This window comes from Dryobates pubescens, unplaced genomic scaffold, assembly GCF_014839835.1.
Source record: "Dryobates pubescens isolate bDryPub1 unplaced genomic scaffold, bDryPub1.pri scaffold_67_arrow_ctg1, whole genome shotgun sequence".
NCBI classification, from domain to species: domain Eukaryota; kingdom Metazoa; phylum Chordata; class Aves; order Piciformes; family Picidae; genus Dryobates; species Dryobates pubescens.
Genome location: NW_026530787.1, coordinates 119640 through 139852, shown reverse-complemented (window position 1 = coordinate 139852; position 20213 = coordinate 119640). Strand labels below are relative to the sequence as shown.

The following is a 20213-nucleotide window of genomic DNA, read 5'->3' as shown; positions in this document are numbered from 1 at the left end:
ACCTTCTGACCCAGGGCCTCTGCAGCTCCTTTGGGGTTGAGGCCAAACTGGGCACAGGCCTTCAGCACTCAACCTTCCCCGCAGCTGGTGCATGGTATGGGATGTGGTAAATCCACTCAATCCCATGTTCCTTTGCCCAGTCCCTTAGGAGATGGTTCTTGAAGTGGCTTTCATTGTGTGATTCAATCCTCCCAGGGGTGCCGTGTCTCCACAGGACATGTCTCTCTAGGCCCAGGATGGTGTTGTGAGCAGTGGCATGAGGTACTGGGTAGGTCTCCAGCCACCCTGGACTTGCCTCCACCATGGTCAGTAGGTGCTGCTTGCCACTGTGAGACTGAGGATGGAGTCAATCTGCCAGGCCTCTCTGTACTTCTATTTCGACCATCTCCCCCCATTCCACAGAGGCTTCATGCGCTTGGCCTGCTTGATGGCAGCACAGATGTCACACTCATGGATAACCTGTGAGATGGCCTCCAGAGAGATGTCCACGGATCTGTCCCCATCCCACCAGGATGTGGCATCTTTCCCTTGGTGGCCAGAAGTGTCCTGGGCCCAGCGAGCTAAGAACAGCTCACCCTTGTGTTCCCAGGCCAAAGCTATTTGGGAGATGTTAGCAGCCAGATCTGCTTGGTGGTTGTGCTTGTGCTCTCCTGTGGCTCTGCTCTTGGGGATATGTGCAGCCATGTGCCGTACCTTTGTTGGCAGCCTGTCCAGTGTTGGGAAACATCTGTGCTAGTTCGACCTTGAAGGGCTTTCTGTTGTTTGTGTAGCAATGGGGTAGGAGTTGTGGGTGCTTGGTATGCTGAAGTCAAGCTGCCCCTGAGAAGGAAGGCAAACAAGATAAGGAGTAGCGAAGATCTGGGAAAGAGAGCAATTAAGAAATTCCATAGAGTAGTGAAAACAATGATGTAACCTTTTAGGAAGTAACCAACAGTGTGTGTTAAATTAGAATAGAATTAACTATGTATAAGATAAGGCTATAAATAAGGACGTGTGGAACAATAAAGTGGGATTTCGTGGATCATATTGATCGTTGTCGACCCCTCCTTGCGACAAGTGGCGCCTGAACACGGGACCCCACAGAGAGGGTTCGACCCCACAGAGAGGGTCATAGGCTCACAGAGAAGTCTGAAGGTTCCTCGAGGACTAAGTGTACGTTCAAGAGCGCGGAGGCAAGGAGCCGGCCCGGAATAGCAGTACCGGAGGCTGATCGCTCGGACAAAGAGAAGGAGCATCGCCTGGGAGCCGAAGACGTTGTAGACCTGGAACTGCTGATATAGAGACTGTGCGCACAGGTACTAACGCTAGTGACGCTAGTATGGACAGGCAGGCAGCGTATGATTTATTTAAGTGCTTTTTAGAAAAGCGAAATATTAAAGGCATTGATTTAAAGAAAGAATTAGAGCCTTTGTTAGAATATGCTGAGAAGTTGGGGTATTTTAAAGATCCCAACGATGTTTTTGATAGACTACGGTGGAAGGAATTAGGACAAGATTTATGGATGAAAAGTGTAGATGATGATAGGGCTGCTAAGAAGAACAGTAAGCCATGGAGAGCGGTTATGGTAACACTCGATCAGCATGCTGCAGAACAAAAAGCTGCTATCCAGGCACGGCAAAAATTATCGGCGGGCCGACGGCAAACTCGGGCGGGCCGGCATCGGCGGGCCTGAGGAAAGGAGCGGCGGACACTGACGGGTAACAGCTCGCGGCAGGGAAGTTCGCGGCCGTCGGTGAATATGGAAGGAGGAGCAGCGCTCTCCTTATTTCAATGCTTTTTAGAAAAGCGTAAGGCGCAGATATCGCCCGAAGTAATTCCTGGGCTTGTGGCCCATGGATCCGCTTTTAGGGTATTTCCCGAGCGGAGATAGTTGTTTTGATGACACTTGTTTGGACTATGGAAACAGACTGTGGGACTGGGTCACTATCAAGCTGCAAAAGCCGTGGCGAGAATGCATAGACTGTATTAAAAAACGAGATGCAGCCCTAGGTCTATCTGAGTTGCAGCCGGACGATGTGTTTCAAAGTATCGGCCGATCGACCAGGGCCGCCCCCGATACATCTTCGGCGGCCACGTCGCGTTTTGCCAGCTGCCACCACATCGCGTTTGCACCCAGCGGGGAGGGAGCCGAGAGGGGGCAGCTCGGTGCGTTCGATCTCGTTCATCAACACCTTCCTCTGATATCGCCAGCGAGGGCTCGGATTCGGAGACAACAACACCGCCAGCGAGGAGTTCAAGCAGCGTCGACTTTGTTTTGCGGCCCCTCTGAGAAACAGCGGAGCGCTTGGGGGCTCGCGGTGACGGCGTTCTTACCACCGCACCCCGCCCGCGATGGCTCCGACCAAGGCAGTACCGACTGACGCACCACTGATACCGGCACTGACAGCAGCGGCAGCCCAGTGGCGGCCGCTTCCCGGCCCCCACCTTTTCCCCCGCAGAGGCTCGCACCAGCGACCCCCTTCCCAGCGGCTTCAGCCGCGACTCTGCTCTGATTTAAAGCAACAGTGCTAATTTTCTCATTCCTGGTTGTAATGTCTTTCCGAGATTTGCTATTTAGAGTTTTGCTAAGCTTTTGTAATAAGAATGGTGAACGGTACGCATTTGGTACTTGTGGGTGGTTAATACATAGTGATTGTGCTAAGGTGTGAAGATTTGTTATTTAGAGTTTTGCTAAGTTTTGTAATAAGAATAATGAATAGTAAGCATTTGGTATTCACAGGTACTTAGTACATAGTAATTGTAGCAAGGTATACCTACTTAGTAATGAGTTCAAATTATAAGATTTCTTTTCGGTTCGAACCTTCTTAGTTGTGTGCCTTGGCATTTCAAAGGAGCTCCATGTAATATTGTAATAATGTTAAGGTTTGTAGTGAATAGGTATTCATTTTCTAACGTATTCTTTAGCTAATGTAAGGTTTTTAGATTTCTTTCTTAGACATAGACTACAAAAAAAAAAAAGAGAGAAAAAAAAAAGAAAAAAGGGTGTGGAAAAAAAAAAGGGTAACAAGTGCAAAGAACAAGAAATTTTAAAATGGCAAACAAAAAGGTGACAAGTGCAAAGAAAAAGTTTAAACAAACCAAAATATAACAAAAGTACAAAAACTCTGGATACAAAAATAGAGTACTAAATAACAGAATAACAGAATAGAGTACTAAATAACAGAGTAATAAACAAGAGCAACAATAAAATTAAAATATTAAAAACAAAATATGACAAACTAAAAAATCATAAGGATTGCTGACAAAATAGCTGTTAACAAAAACGTAAGAATTGCTAGTAATAAATAAAAGATAAGGATTATCAAGACTACTAGATTAAAACAAAAACTGTAAAAAGAAGACGTCAAGAAAGTTAAAATGCACAATAATAATAAAAGGAATTAATAGAAAAGCAGGTTACAAAATATAATAAAAAAGGCAAAGATACAAAATAAAAATAGAAAATAGATTAAATGAACCAAACATGCAAAAAAAAAAAAAAAATTGAAGCATATAAGATCAAACAAAATAAAGGATTAAATACTGGATTAGAAAAAAAAAAGGGGGGGTTAAAAATAAAAGGTGATTAGAATAACAAATTAAAATACAGATTAAAAACTGCAGCAAAATACAAATAATAATTAGGAAAGTAAACAAGAAATAAATTTTAAAAACAGATGACAAGTAGGTCACCTCAAGCTTTCTTTCCTGCTACCTGTGATCATCGCAATAAACAACAGCAGAGGAATCAAGACCATGAGGACACAGCACTGCCCATGAAGCTGAACATCGATCATCTGGGATCACAAACGCCATTCAGAAGAATGTACCATGGCATCATGTGAATTAGGACTGAATATTATGGTTGTTTGATAACTTTCTCTTCTCTTTTGTTAACTAAGTGTGCCTCTGAATGCAGACATCCTAGAAGGTAAAGTTTCATCTTTACATTTCGCCAAACAAAAATTGAACCAAACCAAAATCAAAACAAAAAAAAAAAAAAAAAAAAAAAAGGGGGAGGGGAATAGAGAGAATCCCCCCATAGCAGAAAAAAAATTAGCTCATGGTAACCCTATTAGTGCTGTAACCCTAGAAACATCAACCCTAGAAGTGCTGTAACCCTCTCACCACAAGACACACAGCACAACTGTCATGAAAATGACAATCAGCAAACCTGCCTAGCAGTGACCTCAACGACTGTCACGATGATCCAAGATGTCAACAGAAAGCATCTAACTTCTAACCGAGTGTCGTGACTGCTTAACTGCTGTGTAAATGTTAAGAGATTAGAATTACTAGGATGAGCAAAAACACGTTATTTTGTATAATTTTATATTGGGCAAGCAATGAAGCTCTTTTTGCTCTTGCTGTTTGTCTGCAAGTTTTCTGTCTGTGAAGCTAGAGCCTGGCCAGATCTACCTTTACAGATTAAAGAAATCTTGCTGCCATTAAGCAGTTGATGATTTTTGACCATCCTAGAGAAAATAAAAATGCAACATACCCCTAAAGCAGATTGTAAAAGAGTGCTAAGGATTGCATTTGTGTCTTAATCTCTGTGTGCAATGTGTTCAGGCATAATCAAGTCTTCTCTGTCAATAAGTGAAATGTAAAGATTGGAACTATTGAGATCTAAGTTCTTTACAATGTCTGTTATCTTTGACCATGGATTATGCCAACGCTGTTAGAACATTCTAACCAGTTCAACTTAAGCACCGTGCCCTGTATGGGTGACATGGGCCAACATGACAGGCAGTAACAAATTGTGTTTGAGCTTATAGACAGTGGGTTACACAATTGATAGAAGAAGTTTTAAGGTTTTTAGGTATCATTGTATTAATTTTGATTATTGATAAGCCTGAATGTATTGCGTAGAGTTATATAAGGCCTTATTTCTATTAAAGAAAACGGGGGAATTGTTGAGGAATGGCTTGTAAAGACATGGTTCTATGGAATTATGGTTTGAACAGAGTATGTAGGCCGCACTCCATCTTGTTATTTACTGCTCACAGTAAGCTAGTGTGTTGATGCAGCCAGGCCACCATGGCCTTGTAGCTGTGCTTGCAGCTGCCTGCAAAGGATAACAGGATACCAAAGCAAGGTCACAACGCCCTTACAGGAAATAACAAGTAAGGAAGAATGTAAAACAGAATTCTTGTGATTATCTCATCAGGATGGGAAAGCAGGATGTTTAACCGCAGAAGGTGGGGTTGGCAGCTAGGCTACTGTATATAAGAAGTGTCTGATGCTCAATAAAGTTGGATTTCGTGGATCATATTGATCGTTGCCGACCCCTTCTTGCGACAAATGTGGTCCCCATCTGTGGGGAAGAGGTTATTCATTTATGAATTATGAAATATGAATTATGAAAAATACTATTTTTATTAATATTATAAAATTGGGGTCGACCCAGCTCGGCAAGTTCCCGGGGACAGGAATGCGGCTGCAACAGGTGGCGGCTTCTGGCTCGCTGGGCTTAAAGCACAAGCAGGGCACCCGTTACAAACATTTAGCCAGTGTGCCCCTTTCTTAAAGGCACAGTGTCAAACGGCCACAAATGGGCTGCCCAGGAATGTGGTGGAGTCGCCGTCCCTGGAGGTGTTCAAGGGGAGATTGGACGTGGCACTTGGTGACATGGTCTAGTCGTGAGGTCTGTTGGGACAGGTTGGACTTGATGATCCTTGGGGTCTCTTCCAACCTTAGTTATACTGTGAGACTGTGAACAATAAATTCAATTGCAGAGGCTGCGGCTCGGACTTACACTCGCAAGTGAGCACAGAGAGAGAATGGAGGAGGAGGGCCCTTGTTTACTCACTGGGGTAATGCTTATAGAATCCCTTGAGGCTGGGTTTGACCAGTGGGCATTCTCATAAACAACTGGCTTCAAACTATGAGAAAGCATGAAGCTAGAATTCTTCCATATTTGGTGAATGCACGAGCACAGCATGCACTAGAGGCGTGCTAGCCTGGCTCTTGTCTTAGCTTTTCTCCTCCTCCTGAAGGAGGGGGAGCTTGCCCACATGCTGGGGCAAGATTCAGTATCTGGGCCTTCACCACACCATCCACAAGAAGGGTTGGATGGAGGAACCTGGAAGCTCCAGGCCAGTCAGCCTGACCTCAGTGCCAGGGAAAGTGATGGAACAGATTATCCTGGCGGCAATAACTGCACCTGAAGGATGGCCAAGGGCTCAGGTCCAGCCAGCATGGAGTTAGGAAGGGCAGGTCCTGCCTCTCCAACCTGATCTCCTCCTATGATCAGGTGACCTGTCTGGTGGATGTGGGGCAGGCTGTGGATGTGGTCTACCTGGACTTCAGCAAGGCCTTTGACACCGTCCCCCACAGTAAACTGCTGGCTAAGCTGTCAGCTCATGGCTTGGACAGAAGCTCTCTGAGCTGGGTTAGGAACTGGCTAGAGGCTGAGCCCAGAGAGTGGTGGTGAATGGAGCCACAGTCAGCTGGCGGCCAGTCACCAGTGGCATCCCCCAGGGATCAGTGCTGGGCCCCATCCTCTTTAACATCTTCATTGATGATATGGATGAGGGGGTTGAGTCAGTCATCAGCAAATTTGCAGATGACACCAAGTTGGGAACAGATGTTGGTGAGTCAGAGGACAGAAGGGCTCTGCAGAGGGACCTCGACCGACTGGACAGATGGGCAGAGGCCAACAGGATGGCATTCAACAAGTCCAAGTGCCAGGGGCTGCACTTTGGCCATGGCAACCCCATGCAGAGCTATAAGCTGGGGTCAGAGTGGCTGAGAGCTGCCAAACAGAGAGGGACCTGGGGGTGCTGATTGACAGAAGCTGAACATGAGCCAGCAGTGTGCCCAGGTGGCCAAGAAGGTCAAGGGCATCCTGGCTTGTATCAGGAACTGTGTGGCCAGCAGGAGCAGGGAGGTCATCCTGCCCTGTGCTCAGCACTCCTTAGGCCACACCTTGAGTCCTGTGTCCAGTTCTGGGCAGTTTAAGAAGGACATCAAGACACTTGAATGTGTCCAGAGAAGGGCAACAAGGCTGGGGAGAGGCCTTGAGCACAGCCCTGTGAGGAGAGGCTGAGGGAGCTGGGGTTGCTTAGCCTGGAGAAGGCTCAGGGCTGACCTCATTGCCCTCTACAACTATCTGAAAGGTGGTTATAGCCAGGAGGGGGTTGCTCTCTTCTCCCAGGCAAGCAGCACCAGAACAAGAGGACACAGTCTCAAGGTGCGCCAGGGGAGGTTTAGACTCGAGGTGAGGAGAAAGTTCTTCACCGAGCGAGTCGTTCGTCATTGGGATGGGCTGCCCAGGGAGGCAGTGGAGTCACCGTCCCTGGAGGTGTTCAAGAGGGGACTGAACGTGGCACTTGGTGCCATGGTCTAGTCATGGGGTTTGTGGTGACAGGTTGGACTCGATGATCCTCGAGGTCTCTTCCAACCTTAGTGATACTGTGAGACTGTGATACTTGGGAACAAATGCCCCCAAAATTTAGGCACTGTGCCAGGGATGCCTGAAATAAAAGCAGACAGACAGAATTTGGGTAACTTTCAGGTTTTATTGACACAATTGGGCAATGGACAGAGGGGTTCTTACCCCAGGGGGACACAAAGCATTGGGGAGGAATCAGGCAGACCCTGGCAAAGCTCTGCCCAGCTCCCATGGCAGTCCTTGCTGTGCTGACTCAGCACTGTAATTGTTCTCATCATCACTAATTGGTGTTCAGAAAGGCAAGAGGTGTTTGTTATGGCCAGACCCCCCCCCCAGCCTCTGAGAAATGCAGGTGAAAAAGAAGTATTTTGGTTCAAACTGCTGAAAAGGCCCTTTCAGGGGGTCACGATTCCCCCAATAGACCCTGGTTGGGTCTATCTCCCATCCCCTGCACTGTGGGCTGGTCAACAGTGTGACTATAGCGATGCTTGGTGAGATAGGCGCTGCGGCTGAAGCTCTTGCCGCAGTCGGGGCAGGTGAAAGGCCTCTCACCAGTGTGGCTGCGGAGGTGGCAAATGAGAATGCTCCTACGGGTGAAGCTCTTGCCGCACTCAGAACAGGTGAAAGCCTTCTCAGCGGTGTGCAGACGACGGTGCTGGGTGAGGCTAGAGGTGCAGGTGAAGCTCTTGCCGCAGTCAGCACAGATGTATGGTCTCTCACCACTGTGGATGAGTTGATGCTGTCTGAGTCTGGTGCTTGTGGTGAAACTCTTGCTGCACATACCACAGCTGTATGGTTTGTCACCACTGTGGGTGAGTTGGTGCTGGATGAGTCTGGTGCTTATGGTGAAGCTCTTTCCGCACTCAGCACAGGGGAACAGCTTCTCTCCGGTGTGGACACGGCGGTGGATGGCGAGGGTGGTGCTGTGGCTAAAGCTCTTGCCGCAGTCCCTGCAGGTGAAGGGCTTCTCGGTAGTGTGCACACTGTGGTGCTGGGTGAGGGAAGACTTTGTAGTGAAACTCTTGCCACAGACAGCGCAGTTGTACAGCTTCTCACCTGTGTGGGTACGGCGATGGAGGGTGAGGGTGGAGCTCTGTCTGAAGCTCTTGCCACAGTCGGCACAGCTGTATGGTTTCTCGCCGCTGTGGATGAGTTGGTGCTGGATGAATGCCGTGCTCGTGGTGAAGCTCTTGCCACACTCAGCACAGGGGAACCCCTCTCCGCTGTGGATGCGGCGGTGGATGGTAAGGTAGTACCTGCGTTTGAAGCTCTTGCCGCAGTCCCTGCAGGTGGACTTCTCAGTGCTGTGCACACTGCGGTGCTGGCTGAGGTTAGCCTTCTGAGAGAAACTCTTGCCGCAGACAGCACAGCTGTATGGCTTCTCACCAGTGTGGGTGCGGCGGTGGGTGGTGAGGGTTGAGCTCCGGGTGAAGCTCCGGCCACAGACAGCACAGGTGAACTGTTTGGGTGCAGTGTGGGTAAGGCGGTGCTTCATGAGGCCAGAGTGCCTGCAAAACCTCTTGCCACAGTCAGTGCAGGTGAAAGACTTCTCTCCGGTGTGCACACAACGGTGATGGCTTAGCTTCCCCTTCAGGGTGAAGCTCCTGCCACAGTCGGCACAGCTGTATGGTTTGTCCCCTCTGTGGATGAGTTGATGCTGAAGGAGTCTGGAGCTTGTGGTAAAGCTCTTGCTGCACTCAGCACAGGGGAACAGCTTCTCTCCAGAGTGGGTGCAGCAGTGTCGGATGAGCTGAGAGCCCTGTCTGAACCTCTTGCCACAGTCCCCACAGACAAAGGGCCGGGGGCCAGGCTGGGGGCAGTGGTGCTTCACCGGCTCTGAGCCAGGTGGGAAGCTCTGCCCACACTCAGGGCACTGATTCAGCTGCTTGGGTGGCACTGAGGGACCTGCTCTGGCTTCATCCTCCTCCATACATCCCTTCTCCTCATCCTGGTCACCTTTATCATCATCATTATCCTCCTCTTCATTCTCATAGTCACCATTCTCCTCAGCATCATCATCGTCTTCCATCTCGTCCTCTTTTTCCTTCTCCTCCGCTCCCGTGGGGCTGCACTTGGGCTGCTCCAACTTGATCTCTGGGTGCTGCTTCTCCTCCCAGCTCTTGTCTGGGTCCTTCTGTGAGGCCATACTGCAGAAGGAAGGGGTCACAGCTCTGCAATAGGGAAGATGGCAGCACCTGAGCCCAGGACCTCAAACCCTCATATCCTGCCTGGGTGATGACTGTCCCCGAGTCCCAACACCTCCCAACACCCAGCTGGAGGAAAGAATGCAGAGGAGACCTCAAACCTCCACTTTTTGGCACAGTGAGGGCTCAAACCTCTAATACTTGTGCTGAGACCCCAGGTTCCTGTGATCAGTGCCCTGAAGTATGCTGGGGCTTACAAGTGGTCTTGACCCACTTTCCTTGAGGCTGGCAGCACTGGCAGGGTGGTTCCTGGCCCAACGATGGCTCAGCACTGCCCACAACCAGGCAGCACAGCTCAGCCTTGCCAGGGGCAGCTCCCAAGCCCAGCAGCACAGCCACAGCACACAGCTGCAGGCCAGCACCACAACACAGCTGCCTCCACACAGCCTCTCCCAGGCCTTGCCTGCAGCTTCCTCCCACTGCCTGCCCAGGGCTCTGCTCCCTGCAGATGCATTTGACAGCAGATCTTGCTCTGGACCCAGCTCTCCTCCCTGGCTCTGCCCCCACCACACCTACTCTGTGCTCACCTCTGCCCTGCACACACCTCTCTGCTGCCCACTTCCCAAGACAACATCAGAGCAGCCCTCAGGACACAAAGGGAGCTTCATGATCTCTGGAGATGCAGCAAAGGGGGAAGGGACTTGGGCAGCTTCTTGCTCAACCTCTTCAGCCCTCACTGGGATGCTGGAGGAGACTCTGCCTCCTGCCCAAACCTCACACCTCCAGCACCCTTCACACACCTGCAGCCCAAAGACACTCACTGGAAAGGGTTTGGCTTCCTTCTCTCCCTGACCATTTCTCTCACCTTGCTCTTTGCAGCTCTCCTGGAGCTGCCACTCCACAGCCCCAAGAGAAAATGAGGTTGGATGGGAGGGCACAGTGCCCAGGGGCTGCTGTTCATCTCCCAGCTGACACATGCAGAGCTGCAGCACAATTCACTCCTTTCACCTCCTCAAATGCTGCCAGATTCTGCCATTTCCTGCACACACATTTGCCACCTGGGCCCTGCATCCTCTCCCCTTCCTGGGGGGACAAGGCCTAATTCCTGCCTGAGCACACCCAGGCCCTTCCCTCATTCCCAGCCCATCCATGGCTCTGCTGCCTTGGCTGTCCCCTGGCCCTGTGTCCCCCTCCTCCACTGCCACTGCAGCTGGAAGGGTGGAGTGGGAAATGCTGTGGCTGAGGAAGCCTCTAAGGAACTGGGCTGGGGTTGGGTTGTAGTGAGTGTGCCAGATCTCAGCCTGAGCCCCAGGCACAAGGGTTTGCCCCACCCCCAGCAGTCCCACACTTAACCCCTGATGCTCCTGCCCACGCAGTCTCTCTAGCAGCTGTCACCACATGCGGGAAAGTAAGGCAGGAGGAGTTCAGCAGCAGTGGCCTCCTGAGCTGGGCAATAGGGTCAGGGAGCAGTGTGATGCCCTGGAAATCCATGAGGAGTTAGTTGGGGACCTGCTGAGCCACTTGGACACTCACAAGTCCATGGGACCGGATGGGATCCATCCTAGGGTGCTGAGAGAGCTGGCAGACGAGCTGGCCATTTTCCTCCAGTCCTGGCTCACTGGAGAGGTCCCAGGTGACTGAAACTGGCCAAGGTGGTCCCCATCCACAAGAAGGGACAGATGGAGGAACCTGGAAACTCCAGGCCTGGCAGCCTGACCTCAGTGCCAGGGAAAGTGATGGAGCACATTATCCTGGGGGCAATAACTGCGCACCTGAAGGATGGCCAAGGGATCAGACCCAGCCAGCATGGATTTAGGAAGGGCAGGTCCTGCCTCTCCAACCTGATCTCCTTCCATGCCCAGTGACTGCCTGGTGGTTGTGGGGCAGGCTGTGGATGTAGTCTGCCTGGACCTCAGCAAGGCCTTTGACACCATCCCCCACAGCAAACTCCTGGCCAAGCTGTCAGCCCCTGGCTTGGGCAGCAGCTCTCTGTGCTGGGTTAGGAACAGGCTGGAGGCTGAGCCCAGAGAGTGATGGCGAATGGAGCCACATCCAGCTGGTAGCCAGGCACCAGTGGTGTGCCCCAGGGATCAGTGCTGGGCCCCAGCCTGATCAATATCTTTATTGATGATCTGGAGGAGGGGATTGAGTCCATCATCAGCAAATTTGCAGCTGACAGCCAGCTGGGGGCAGGAGTTGATCTGTCAGAGGGCAGGAGATCTCTGCAGAGGGACCTTGCCAGGCTGGGCAGATGGGCAGAGGCCAAGGGCAGGAGATTGAACACAGCCCAGTGCCAGGGGCTGCACTTTGGCCACAGCAACCCCAGGCAGTGCCACAGGCTGGGGGCAGAGGGGCTGAGAGCAGCCAGGCAGAGAGGGACCTAGGGGTGCTGGTTGAACAGGAGCCAGCAGTGTGCCCAGGTGGCCAAGAAGGCCAAGGGCATCCTGGCCTGCATCAGGAACAGTGTGGCCAGCAGAAGCAGGGAGCTCATCCTGCCCTGTGCTCAGCACTGCTGAGGTCACACCTTGAGTCCTGTGTCCAGCTCTGGGCTCCTCAGGTTAGGAAAGAGGTTGAGCTGCTGGAAGGTGTCCAGAGAAGGGCAACAAGGCTGGGGAGAGGCCTTGAGCACAGCCCTGTGAGGAGAGGCTGAGGGAGCTGGGGTTGTTTAGCCTGGAGGCTCAGGGGAGACCTCATTGCTCTCTACAACTACCTGAAAGGTGGCTGTAACCAGGAGGGAGTTGGTCTCCCCTCACAAGCAACCAGCACCAGAACAAGAGGACACAGTCTCAATCTGCACCAGGGGAAGTTTAGCCTGGAGGTGAGGAGAAAGCTCTTCACTGAGAGTCATTCACCATTGGAATGTGCTGTCCAGGGAAGTGGTGGAGTCACCATCCCTGGAGGTGTTCAAGAGGGGACTGGATGTGGCACTTGGTGCCATGGGTTAGCCATGAGGTCTGTGGTGACAGGTTGGACTTGATGATCTTTGAGGTCTCTTCTAACCTTGGTGATTCTGTGATACTGTGAAAAGGAGGCAAAAATCATCTCCCCAGCAGGGATGGTGAGGAAGGCACGTCGGCAGGGCCCAGCACCTCGCAGAACCCAGCGGTGGATGAGGATGACTCAGACCAGGAAACAATAACTGCTACCTCTCTGCCCAGAAAGGAATTAAGGCAAACTCATCTGGGTTACACACAGAAGGAGGGTGAGGCAATCCTAAGCTGGGCCCTGAGGTGTTGGGACGAGGGGGTGGACAGGAAGGGTTCACAAGGGTAAGGAACAAGGATGGATGGGGAAAGTACATGTACAAAACCAGTCCTTGGGAATCCTTTGAAGAGGCATGGATGTAGCAGGGATGAGGACCAGGCCTGAGCATGTGGCAGAGAAGCAGGAAGCCAGCAGCAGTCCTCTCGTCCTGGCAAAGCAGGAGCCAAAGAGAGAGAAATGGCTGCAGTCTTCCTTTTCATAGGCTTGCTGGACAGGGAGCGGGAGTGGAACAGACTAACTCAGTTCCCCAGAGAGAAACCTGGACCCACTCTGAAGGGGAAGGGGGAAAGGAGGCATGGCTCCCCTTTCTCAGTTCAGACATGGAGGCCTTCATCTCTTTGACAATGTCTTTAGCCATAGTTTCTATGGCTGAGATCAGGGGTTTCTGATTTACACTGTCCTTATATTCCTTTAAGTCACTGGCAAACTCACAGTTTCAGCACTTCCATCCTGCCCACTCAGGAGTATCCCTCCTAATGTGGGAGCATGTTTGTGAGGGGCACCCTGGGTGAGTTTCCTTACGAAGGGCTGTCTCATGGGCACCTCATCTGGGTCCCAGGGGAGCTGGCCATCCTCATAAATTATTTCCAGCACAGCCATCTGTCTCAGATACCCAATGCCCTGTTCCATAGCTGTCCATCTAGCTGGGGCCCAGGGCAGGTCATCCCTTGAGCTCTTGATGGCATTGAGGATCCGGGCCCAGAGAGTGTGTGTGCCATCGAGTCTGGGTAACTCTTTGTCCAGGCTGGCATCACGAGTCAGGGAGCCTAAAAGCTTCACCTCCCTCTTACCCAGGTCCACCACAAAGTGTCATCTATCTCAGTTCATTCCCACAAGGCCTGCACCCACTCTCTCCAAAGGAACAGCACAGGCTCTCCAGCCTCCTTTGCCCTTCCTCTCTGCTCCCAGCAACATCTTCTGGGATCTCTCTCTGCAGAGAAGCTTTGAGGCCTTGGCAGTGCTGCCAACTGCAGCCTGGCACCCCTGGGAGCTGCCTACCAGCAGCTGTAACTGCAGCTCTTGAGGATGGGGGAGGAGGGGCAGAGAGGCATGGGGGAGGGGGAAGGCATTTGGGGCCTGGGGCTCTGGCCTGGTTTGGTGGAGCTCTGGAGGCAGCTTTGGCCTAGGCAGGTTGCTTGGGTCCCGTGGCCCAGGCACACTATGGATTGTTGTGGGGTTGATGCTTTGCACTGTAGGATGCAGCTCTGAACAGCACAGCCATGGGAACTGCCCAATTCCATCCAACCCTCTGGGCACAGCTTGGCAGCAACTCCTTTCACAAGGCTCAAAGAGAGCCTCTCTGCCTCCTGAAACCTAAGGCAATCCCCTGCAGAACAAGCTGGAGGAGCTCAAGGGGACAAGCTGCAGAGGGGCCCCAGGGCAACCTCCTGAGCTTCAACAAGAGCAAGGGCAGGGTCCTGCCCCTGGCCTGGCACAATCCTCACAAGCAGCACAGGCTGGGGGAGGAGGGCATAGGAAGCAGCCCTGCACAGAAGGACTGGGGGGTGCTGCTGGACAAGAAGCTGCACAGGAACAGACAGGGGGAGCCTGCAGCCCACAAGGCCAAGGGCAGCCTGGGCTGCACCAACAGCAGCAGGGCCAGAGATGGACAGAGGCCATCCTGGCACTTGGCTCTGCTCTGCTGAGGCTTCACCTGCAGCACTGCAGCCAGCTCTGGAGCCCTCAACACAGGAAGGACAGGGACCTGATGGAGAGAGCCCAGAGGAGGGACACAAAAATGATCAGGGGCTTGCAGCAGCTCTGCTCCCAGGACAGGCTGAGGGAGCTGGGGGTGTTCAGCCTGCAGAGGAGAAGAGAAGGCTCTGGGGAGACCTAAGAGTGACCTTCTGGTACCTGAAGGGGGCTACAAGAAGGCTGCAGAGGGACTGTTTGCAAAGCCTGCAGGGACAGCACCAGAGGCAATGGCTTCAAACCAGAGCAGAGCAGATTGAGAGTGGAGGGGAGGAACAAGTTCTGCACCAGGAGGCTGCTGGAACACTGCAACAGGTTGCCCAGGGAGGGCCTTGAGGTCCCAGCCCTGCAGAGGTTCAAGGTCAGGCTGGACAGGGCTCTGGGCAACCTGAGCTAGTGCAGGATGTCCCTGCTGACTGCAGAGGGGCTTGGACTGCATCACCTTTGCAGCTCCCTGCCAACCCAAACCACTCCAGGAGTCTAGGAGTCTAAGGGCAGCCTCCAGGGAGAGCAGGAAAAAGATGAGGCAGAGGAGGACAAGGAAGAGGACAAGGAGGAGGAGAACCAAAATCCCTTCCCAACTCCTCCAAACCTCTGCCACATTCCTGGAAAGCTCTTCCAGCTCTGCAGAGTTCATTCTGCAGAGAGCTGAGGGAGTTTCTAGGCTCAGGGATGTGTTGCACACTCTGCACCAATGCTCCAGAAGCTTTCCAAGTGCCCTCCAAACCAGCAGCACAGCTCTGCTGGCACACAATGCCAGGCTGCAGGGGACCCCAAGGCTCAGCTGCTCCAACCTTGCCAGCTGACACTGGGCTTGAAAGGAGCTGGCCCAGCCCCCTGCCAAGCTGAGCCTTCCAGCTCTGCCCTGCAGGGGAATCCACCACTGCCCTGGGGAGATGATTCCAAGGGCTGACTGGGAGGGAAAAGCTTTTGCCTCTGCAGGGCACTGTTCCACTTCAGCTCAACTCTTGCAGCTCAGAGCCAGCCCCCAAGATCAAGAACCAGCTCCCAAGCACAGATCCTGACCCCTGAGCTGAAGAACCAACTCCCAAGCCCAGAGCCTGACCCCTGAACTCAAGAACCAGCAACTAAGGTCAGAACCACTTCCCAAGTTCAAGAACCAACCCTAAAGCTCAGTGCCAGCCCCCAAGCTCAGCACCAGGCCCTGAGCTTGAGAACTAGCAACTAAGGTCAGAAACCAGCTCCCAAGCTCAGTGCCACCAGCTACGGTCACAACCACTTCCCAAGCTCAAGAACCAGAATCTGAGCTCAGTGGCAGCCCCAGAGATTAAGAACCAGCCCCCAAGTCCAGAGCCAGCCCCAAGCTCAGACCCAGACCCTGAGCCCAGAATTACTTTCTGAGCTCAGAGCCAGCCCCTGAGCTCTAGAACCAGCAACCAAGGTCCGAACCACTTCCCAAGCTCGAGAACCAACCCCCAAGCCCAGAACCACTTCCCAAGCTCAGAGCCAGACCCCAAGCCCAGAACCAATTTCCTTAGCTCAAGAACCACTTCCCAAGCCCAGGGACACAGGGCCAGGGCCAGGGCCAGCCTCTACAGGGCACCAATGGCTCCTACTGCAACACAGCAGCAACCAGAGGGGGTCTGCAGCTGCCCCAAGCAGGGGGATTCAGCAGCACGAGGAACCCCACCGAACCCCCACCCCAACCCCACCTGCGGCCCCTCCCAACCGCACAGACCCCTTCCAGAACAGCACAGACGACACTCACCAACCCTGCACACCTCTGCCCTACCCCATAGCCCACCCCGACCACCCCCAACACCGCAGACCCCCACAGCCGCACAGAGGTCCCCACAATCACAGCGACCACCCCCACAAACCGCGCAGGCCCCAAGGGCCAAGCTTGCAGAGCTCCCCCGGACCCCACCCTGTATCCCACGGCCCCCCCCCCGCACATCCGCAGAAGCCCCCAACCAAACCCCAACGATTCCCCCTAGATCCCCGCAGAGGCTCTCCCCGCCCCAGCCCCACCGACCCCTGCCCCACAAACCCTTCCCCAACCCAAGCGACCCTCCCGACCCCTCGCAGCCCCCCACAGACCATTCCCTCATCCCCACCCCACCACCCCCAACTCAGCCCCACAGACTCCCTCACCCCACCTGGACCCCGGCACAAGAGCGAAGCAGAGCAGGAGGAGGAGGAAGAGCTCAGCGCACAGGGAGCCGCCGGCCCCGGCAGGCTGCTGCCGAGCACAGAGCGCTGGGAGGGAGACCCCGGCCCGGCCCCTCCGGCTGCTGCGGCCACGTGTGACGGGGAGCGGAAGCAGCTCGCAGCCTGCAACCGAAGTCCCGCCCACGAGCGGGAGGCCGCAGCCAATCAGAAGCGCCCAGAGCGCGGCAGCTCCTCCCCCTGGGCGCTGCCGAGGCACAGCGAGGAGCTGCCGCTGCCGGCCGCCATTGCTGCCCCCACGGCCGGGCAGCCGCAGCCAATCAGAGCCGCCGAAACAGCCCAGCCACGCCCCCAAGTCTCAGCAGGGAACCGCCCCTGCCGGCCGCGGGCACCATTGGGGCTGCCTCCCGGCCAGAGGCTGCGGAGCGCTGGAGCAGCGCCTGGGCTGTGCGCGCCGACAGCGCTGTCGCGACAGAGCTGCGGGGTCGTGAGGTGCGGCGGGGCGGGAGGGGCTGCGGGGGCCGGGGAGCGCTGGGGGCGGCGGCTACGGCTCAGGGACCTCTTTGTGTCTCTGCCCTGCACAAGCGCTCTGGGCTCCTCCAAACCCCTCCTCAAGCTTCCTCCTGCGGCCCCAAGTCCTCTCTCTGCAGCCTGCAGTCAGAACTTTCTTCCTGAGCTGCCTTCAGCTCACAGCCGAAGGGAAAAAGCTCAAAGCCGACCTGAGCCCAACCCAAGCTGATTGCAACCCGAGAGAGGCTGCTGCGAGGGCTGGAGGCAGCCCCAAGATGTTCCGCAGCACTCAGCATGCCCCGGGGCCCGCCCAGAGCCTTCCCCGCTCCGCTGCCGCCGCCCGCAGCGCTCCGGCACCGCTGCCGCTCCCTTGGGCGCTGCTGTTGGCTCTCTTGGGCCCGGGGGGAAGTTGTACAGCTCCGAGAGATGTGAAGCTGATCCACAGCCATCAATGTCCCAACGGAGCCCTTTGCATTCCCCGAGCACACTCCCACCCCCCCAGCCCCAGCCCCGCCCGGTGCTGAGTGCGGGCAGCAGGGCTGGGATGAGAGTTGCGCTCCGGACCCCGTCCCTGCCGGCCGCTCTCTGACACCTCACCGCCCCCCCCCATGGCTGTCCCGATGCACATCCTGCACAGCACAGACTGCAGACAGCCAAGAGCTGCAGGACCGAACCCCGCGGCCCCCAGCGGCGCCGGCATCCCCCTGCCCCCGGCCAAAGCCACCCAGCTGTGGCCGTGCTCCCTCCCAGCTCCTTGTGCACCTGCTCACTGGCAGGGCATGGGAAACTCAAACCCTGCCCTTGGGCTGAGCACTGCTTGGCAACAGCTGAAGCATCCCTGTGTCGTCAGCTTTGTTCTCACACTGAATCCAAAACACAGCACTGAAACAGCTACTAGGAAGAAAATTAACACTGAGCCCAAAACCAGGGCAAGAAGTCATTAAAGATTCCCTTAGCTGAACCCAGTGAGTAGTTCACACTGTCTCATGCACTTCCCCAGCTTCCCAGTCAGGAGTATCACAGGTGGAGAACGGAGCACACTGAGCAAACTTCCCATTGCCTCTGTGGGGGAAGCTTTGCCCAAGCCCCAGGCAAACAATACACTGAGAGACGTCATGAAAGGAGGCTTGTAGCTGGCACAGGGTTTAACTCAGCACTTGGTGACACAGATCCTGGTGCTGCCTCTCTGGAGACCTGGGGATGGATCTGCTTTGGGGCTAACAAAAAACCTCCAAACCCAGCCCAGAATGCCCCCAGGGAAAGCACAGCAGCAGCCTGAGAGCTCAAAATGCCTCCCTGGGACCCTCAGTGACTTCCCTGCACCCCAACACTATCCCAGAGGAACCAAGGATGTCCCCAAAGGAGTCCCCAGATGGAGCTGAGAGGGAAGAACAGCAGGGAACTAAAACGTTGCTGCCACCAGCAGTTTTCTTTACCCCAAGCCAGGAAGGATCCAACCCGGTGCTGCCATGGCCCTGCTGCTCAGAACCCCTCCAGAGCCCCCAGCCCTGGGTCCCTTGGGGGTTCTGGGGGCATCCTTTCCTGCCCCCTGGGGCTTGGAGGCCATTGCTGGTTCCTTTGGGATACTTTTGGGGTGCCAGGGCAGGAACTGAGGGTCCCAGGCAGGCATTTTGGGGTCCCAGGCTGGGGGTTTGGCTCCCTGGGGGCCAGCTCAGGCTCCTGGGTTCTCACTTTGGTGTCCTGGGGAACATTCTGAGCTCCGGGAGGCATTTGGGGCTGTGCCTTTGCTCCTCCTGCTTGTGGCAGGGGCCAGCCTGGGCTGCCCGGGGGGGCACAGGGGGTCCGGGGAGGCTGTTTGGGGCTTCAGGGCTGGAACTGCCCCCGCAGACCCCCACCCAGCCCCACAGGAGCCCAAGCCCGGCCCCGAGATCCCCCTCAGCCCCAGGGGATCCTGATCCCAGCCACAGCTCTCCCCCGGGGCTCCCAAAGGATCCAGATCCCAACCCCCAGCCCCAAGGGATCCCAACCCCACCCCCCCCAGCCCCACCGCTGCCCCCTGCCCCAAACCCCAGCCCTGCCAGACCCCACAGATGCCCTCCCCACAGCCTCCCCACCCCACCCCCCACAGCTCCTCCTTCTGCCCCTCCAGAGGCTGCCCCCAGCCCCCCCCACCCCGACCCCACCGACCCTGCCCCGGCCCCACGGAGCCCCCTGCCCCCCGCGCCCCTCCCGCCCCCCAGCTCCACACACGCCCCCGGCAGCCCCCCGCAGCCAGAGCCTTCCCCGCTCCGCTGCCGCCGCCCGCAGCGCTCCCCGGCCCCCTCAGCCCCTCCCGCCCCGCCGCAGCTCCCCAGCCGGCAGCTGCCGCTCGCCCGCCAGCACCTCCGGCACTTCTGCCGCGCTCCGGCCCCGCTGCCGCTCCCCGCGGGGCAGCAACAATGGCGGCCGCGGCCGGCAGCGGCAGCTCCTCGCTGTGCCTCGGCAGCCAGCAGGGGGAGGAGCTGCCGCGCTCCCGCCGCCTCTCATTGGCTAAGGCTGCCCGCCCGTGGGCGGGACTTCCTCTGCGGCCCCAGCACCCCGCGGGGCAGCAACAATGGCGGCCGCGGCCGGCAGCGGCAGCTCCTCGCTGTGCCTCGGCAGCCAGCAGGGGGAGGAGCTGCCGCGCTCCCGCCGCCTCTCATTGGCTAAGGCTGCAGAGGGCCGGCAGGCTCCTCGCTGTGCCTCGGCAGCCAGCAGGGGGAGGAGCTGCCGCGCTCCCGCCGCCTCTCATTGGCTAAAGGCTGCCCGCCCGTGGGCGGGACTTCCTCTGCGGCCCCAGCCCCCGCCTCCGCCGGGCTGCAGCGTGGCCGCTTCGGGGCCTCCCTCGCATCGCTCTCTGCTCGCCCAGGCTGCCAGGAGGCTGCAGGGGACGGCAGGCGGCAGCTGCCTCTGCTCCGAGCTCTGCCTCCTGCCTCTCGCTGCTGCTCCGCGCCCCTCGGGCCTGGGCTGTGGGGTAGGTGTGGGCAGCCGCGGGGCAGAGTGGGGGATGCTGGGGTGGGGATCCCTTGGGGCTCGGGGAGCGGCTCCTGGGGTCGGCATTGGGATGCCCTGGGGCTGAGGGCTGTGTCCTGGAGCTGGGCTGGAGGAGGGAGCCGTGA

At 55.6% G+C, this 20213-nt stretch overlaps 1 protein-coding gene across 1 annotated transcript in view; it reads right to left on the bottom strand.

Moving 5' to 3' along the window:
• Positions 1 to 1200: 1200 nt before the first annotated feature.
• Positions 1201 to 20213, bottom strand: part of LOC128899796 (zinc finger protein 850-like) — a gene marked incomplete at its 3' end in the record, with an annotated part of 129452 nt that continues 110439 nt past the window's right edge. Inside the window, exons 3-7 of the mRNA XM_054179497.1 lie at positions 8688 to 8780; positions 7830 to 8534; positions 2060 to 2265; positions 1614 to 1668; positions 1201 to 1268 (exon numbers count right to left, since the gene is read on the bottom strand). Coding sequence (XP_054035472.1) covers positions 1201 to 1268; positions 1614 to 1668; positions 2060 to 2265; positions 7830 to 8534; positions 8688 to 8780 — 1127 coding nt within the window. The remainder of the gene's footprint in view (positions 1269 to 1613; positions 1669 to 2059; positions 2266 to 7829; positions 8535 to 8687; positions 8781 to 20213) is intronic.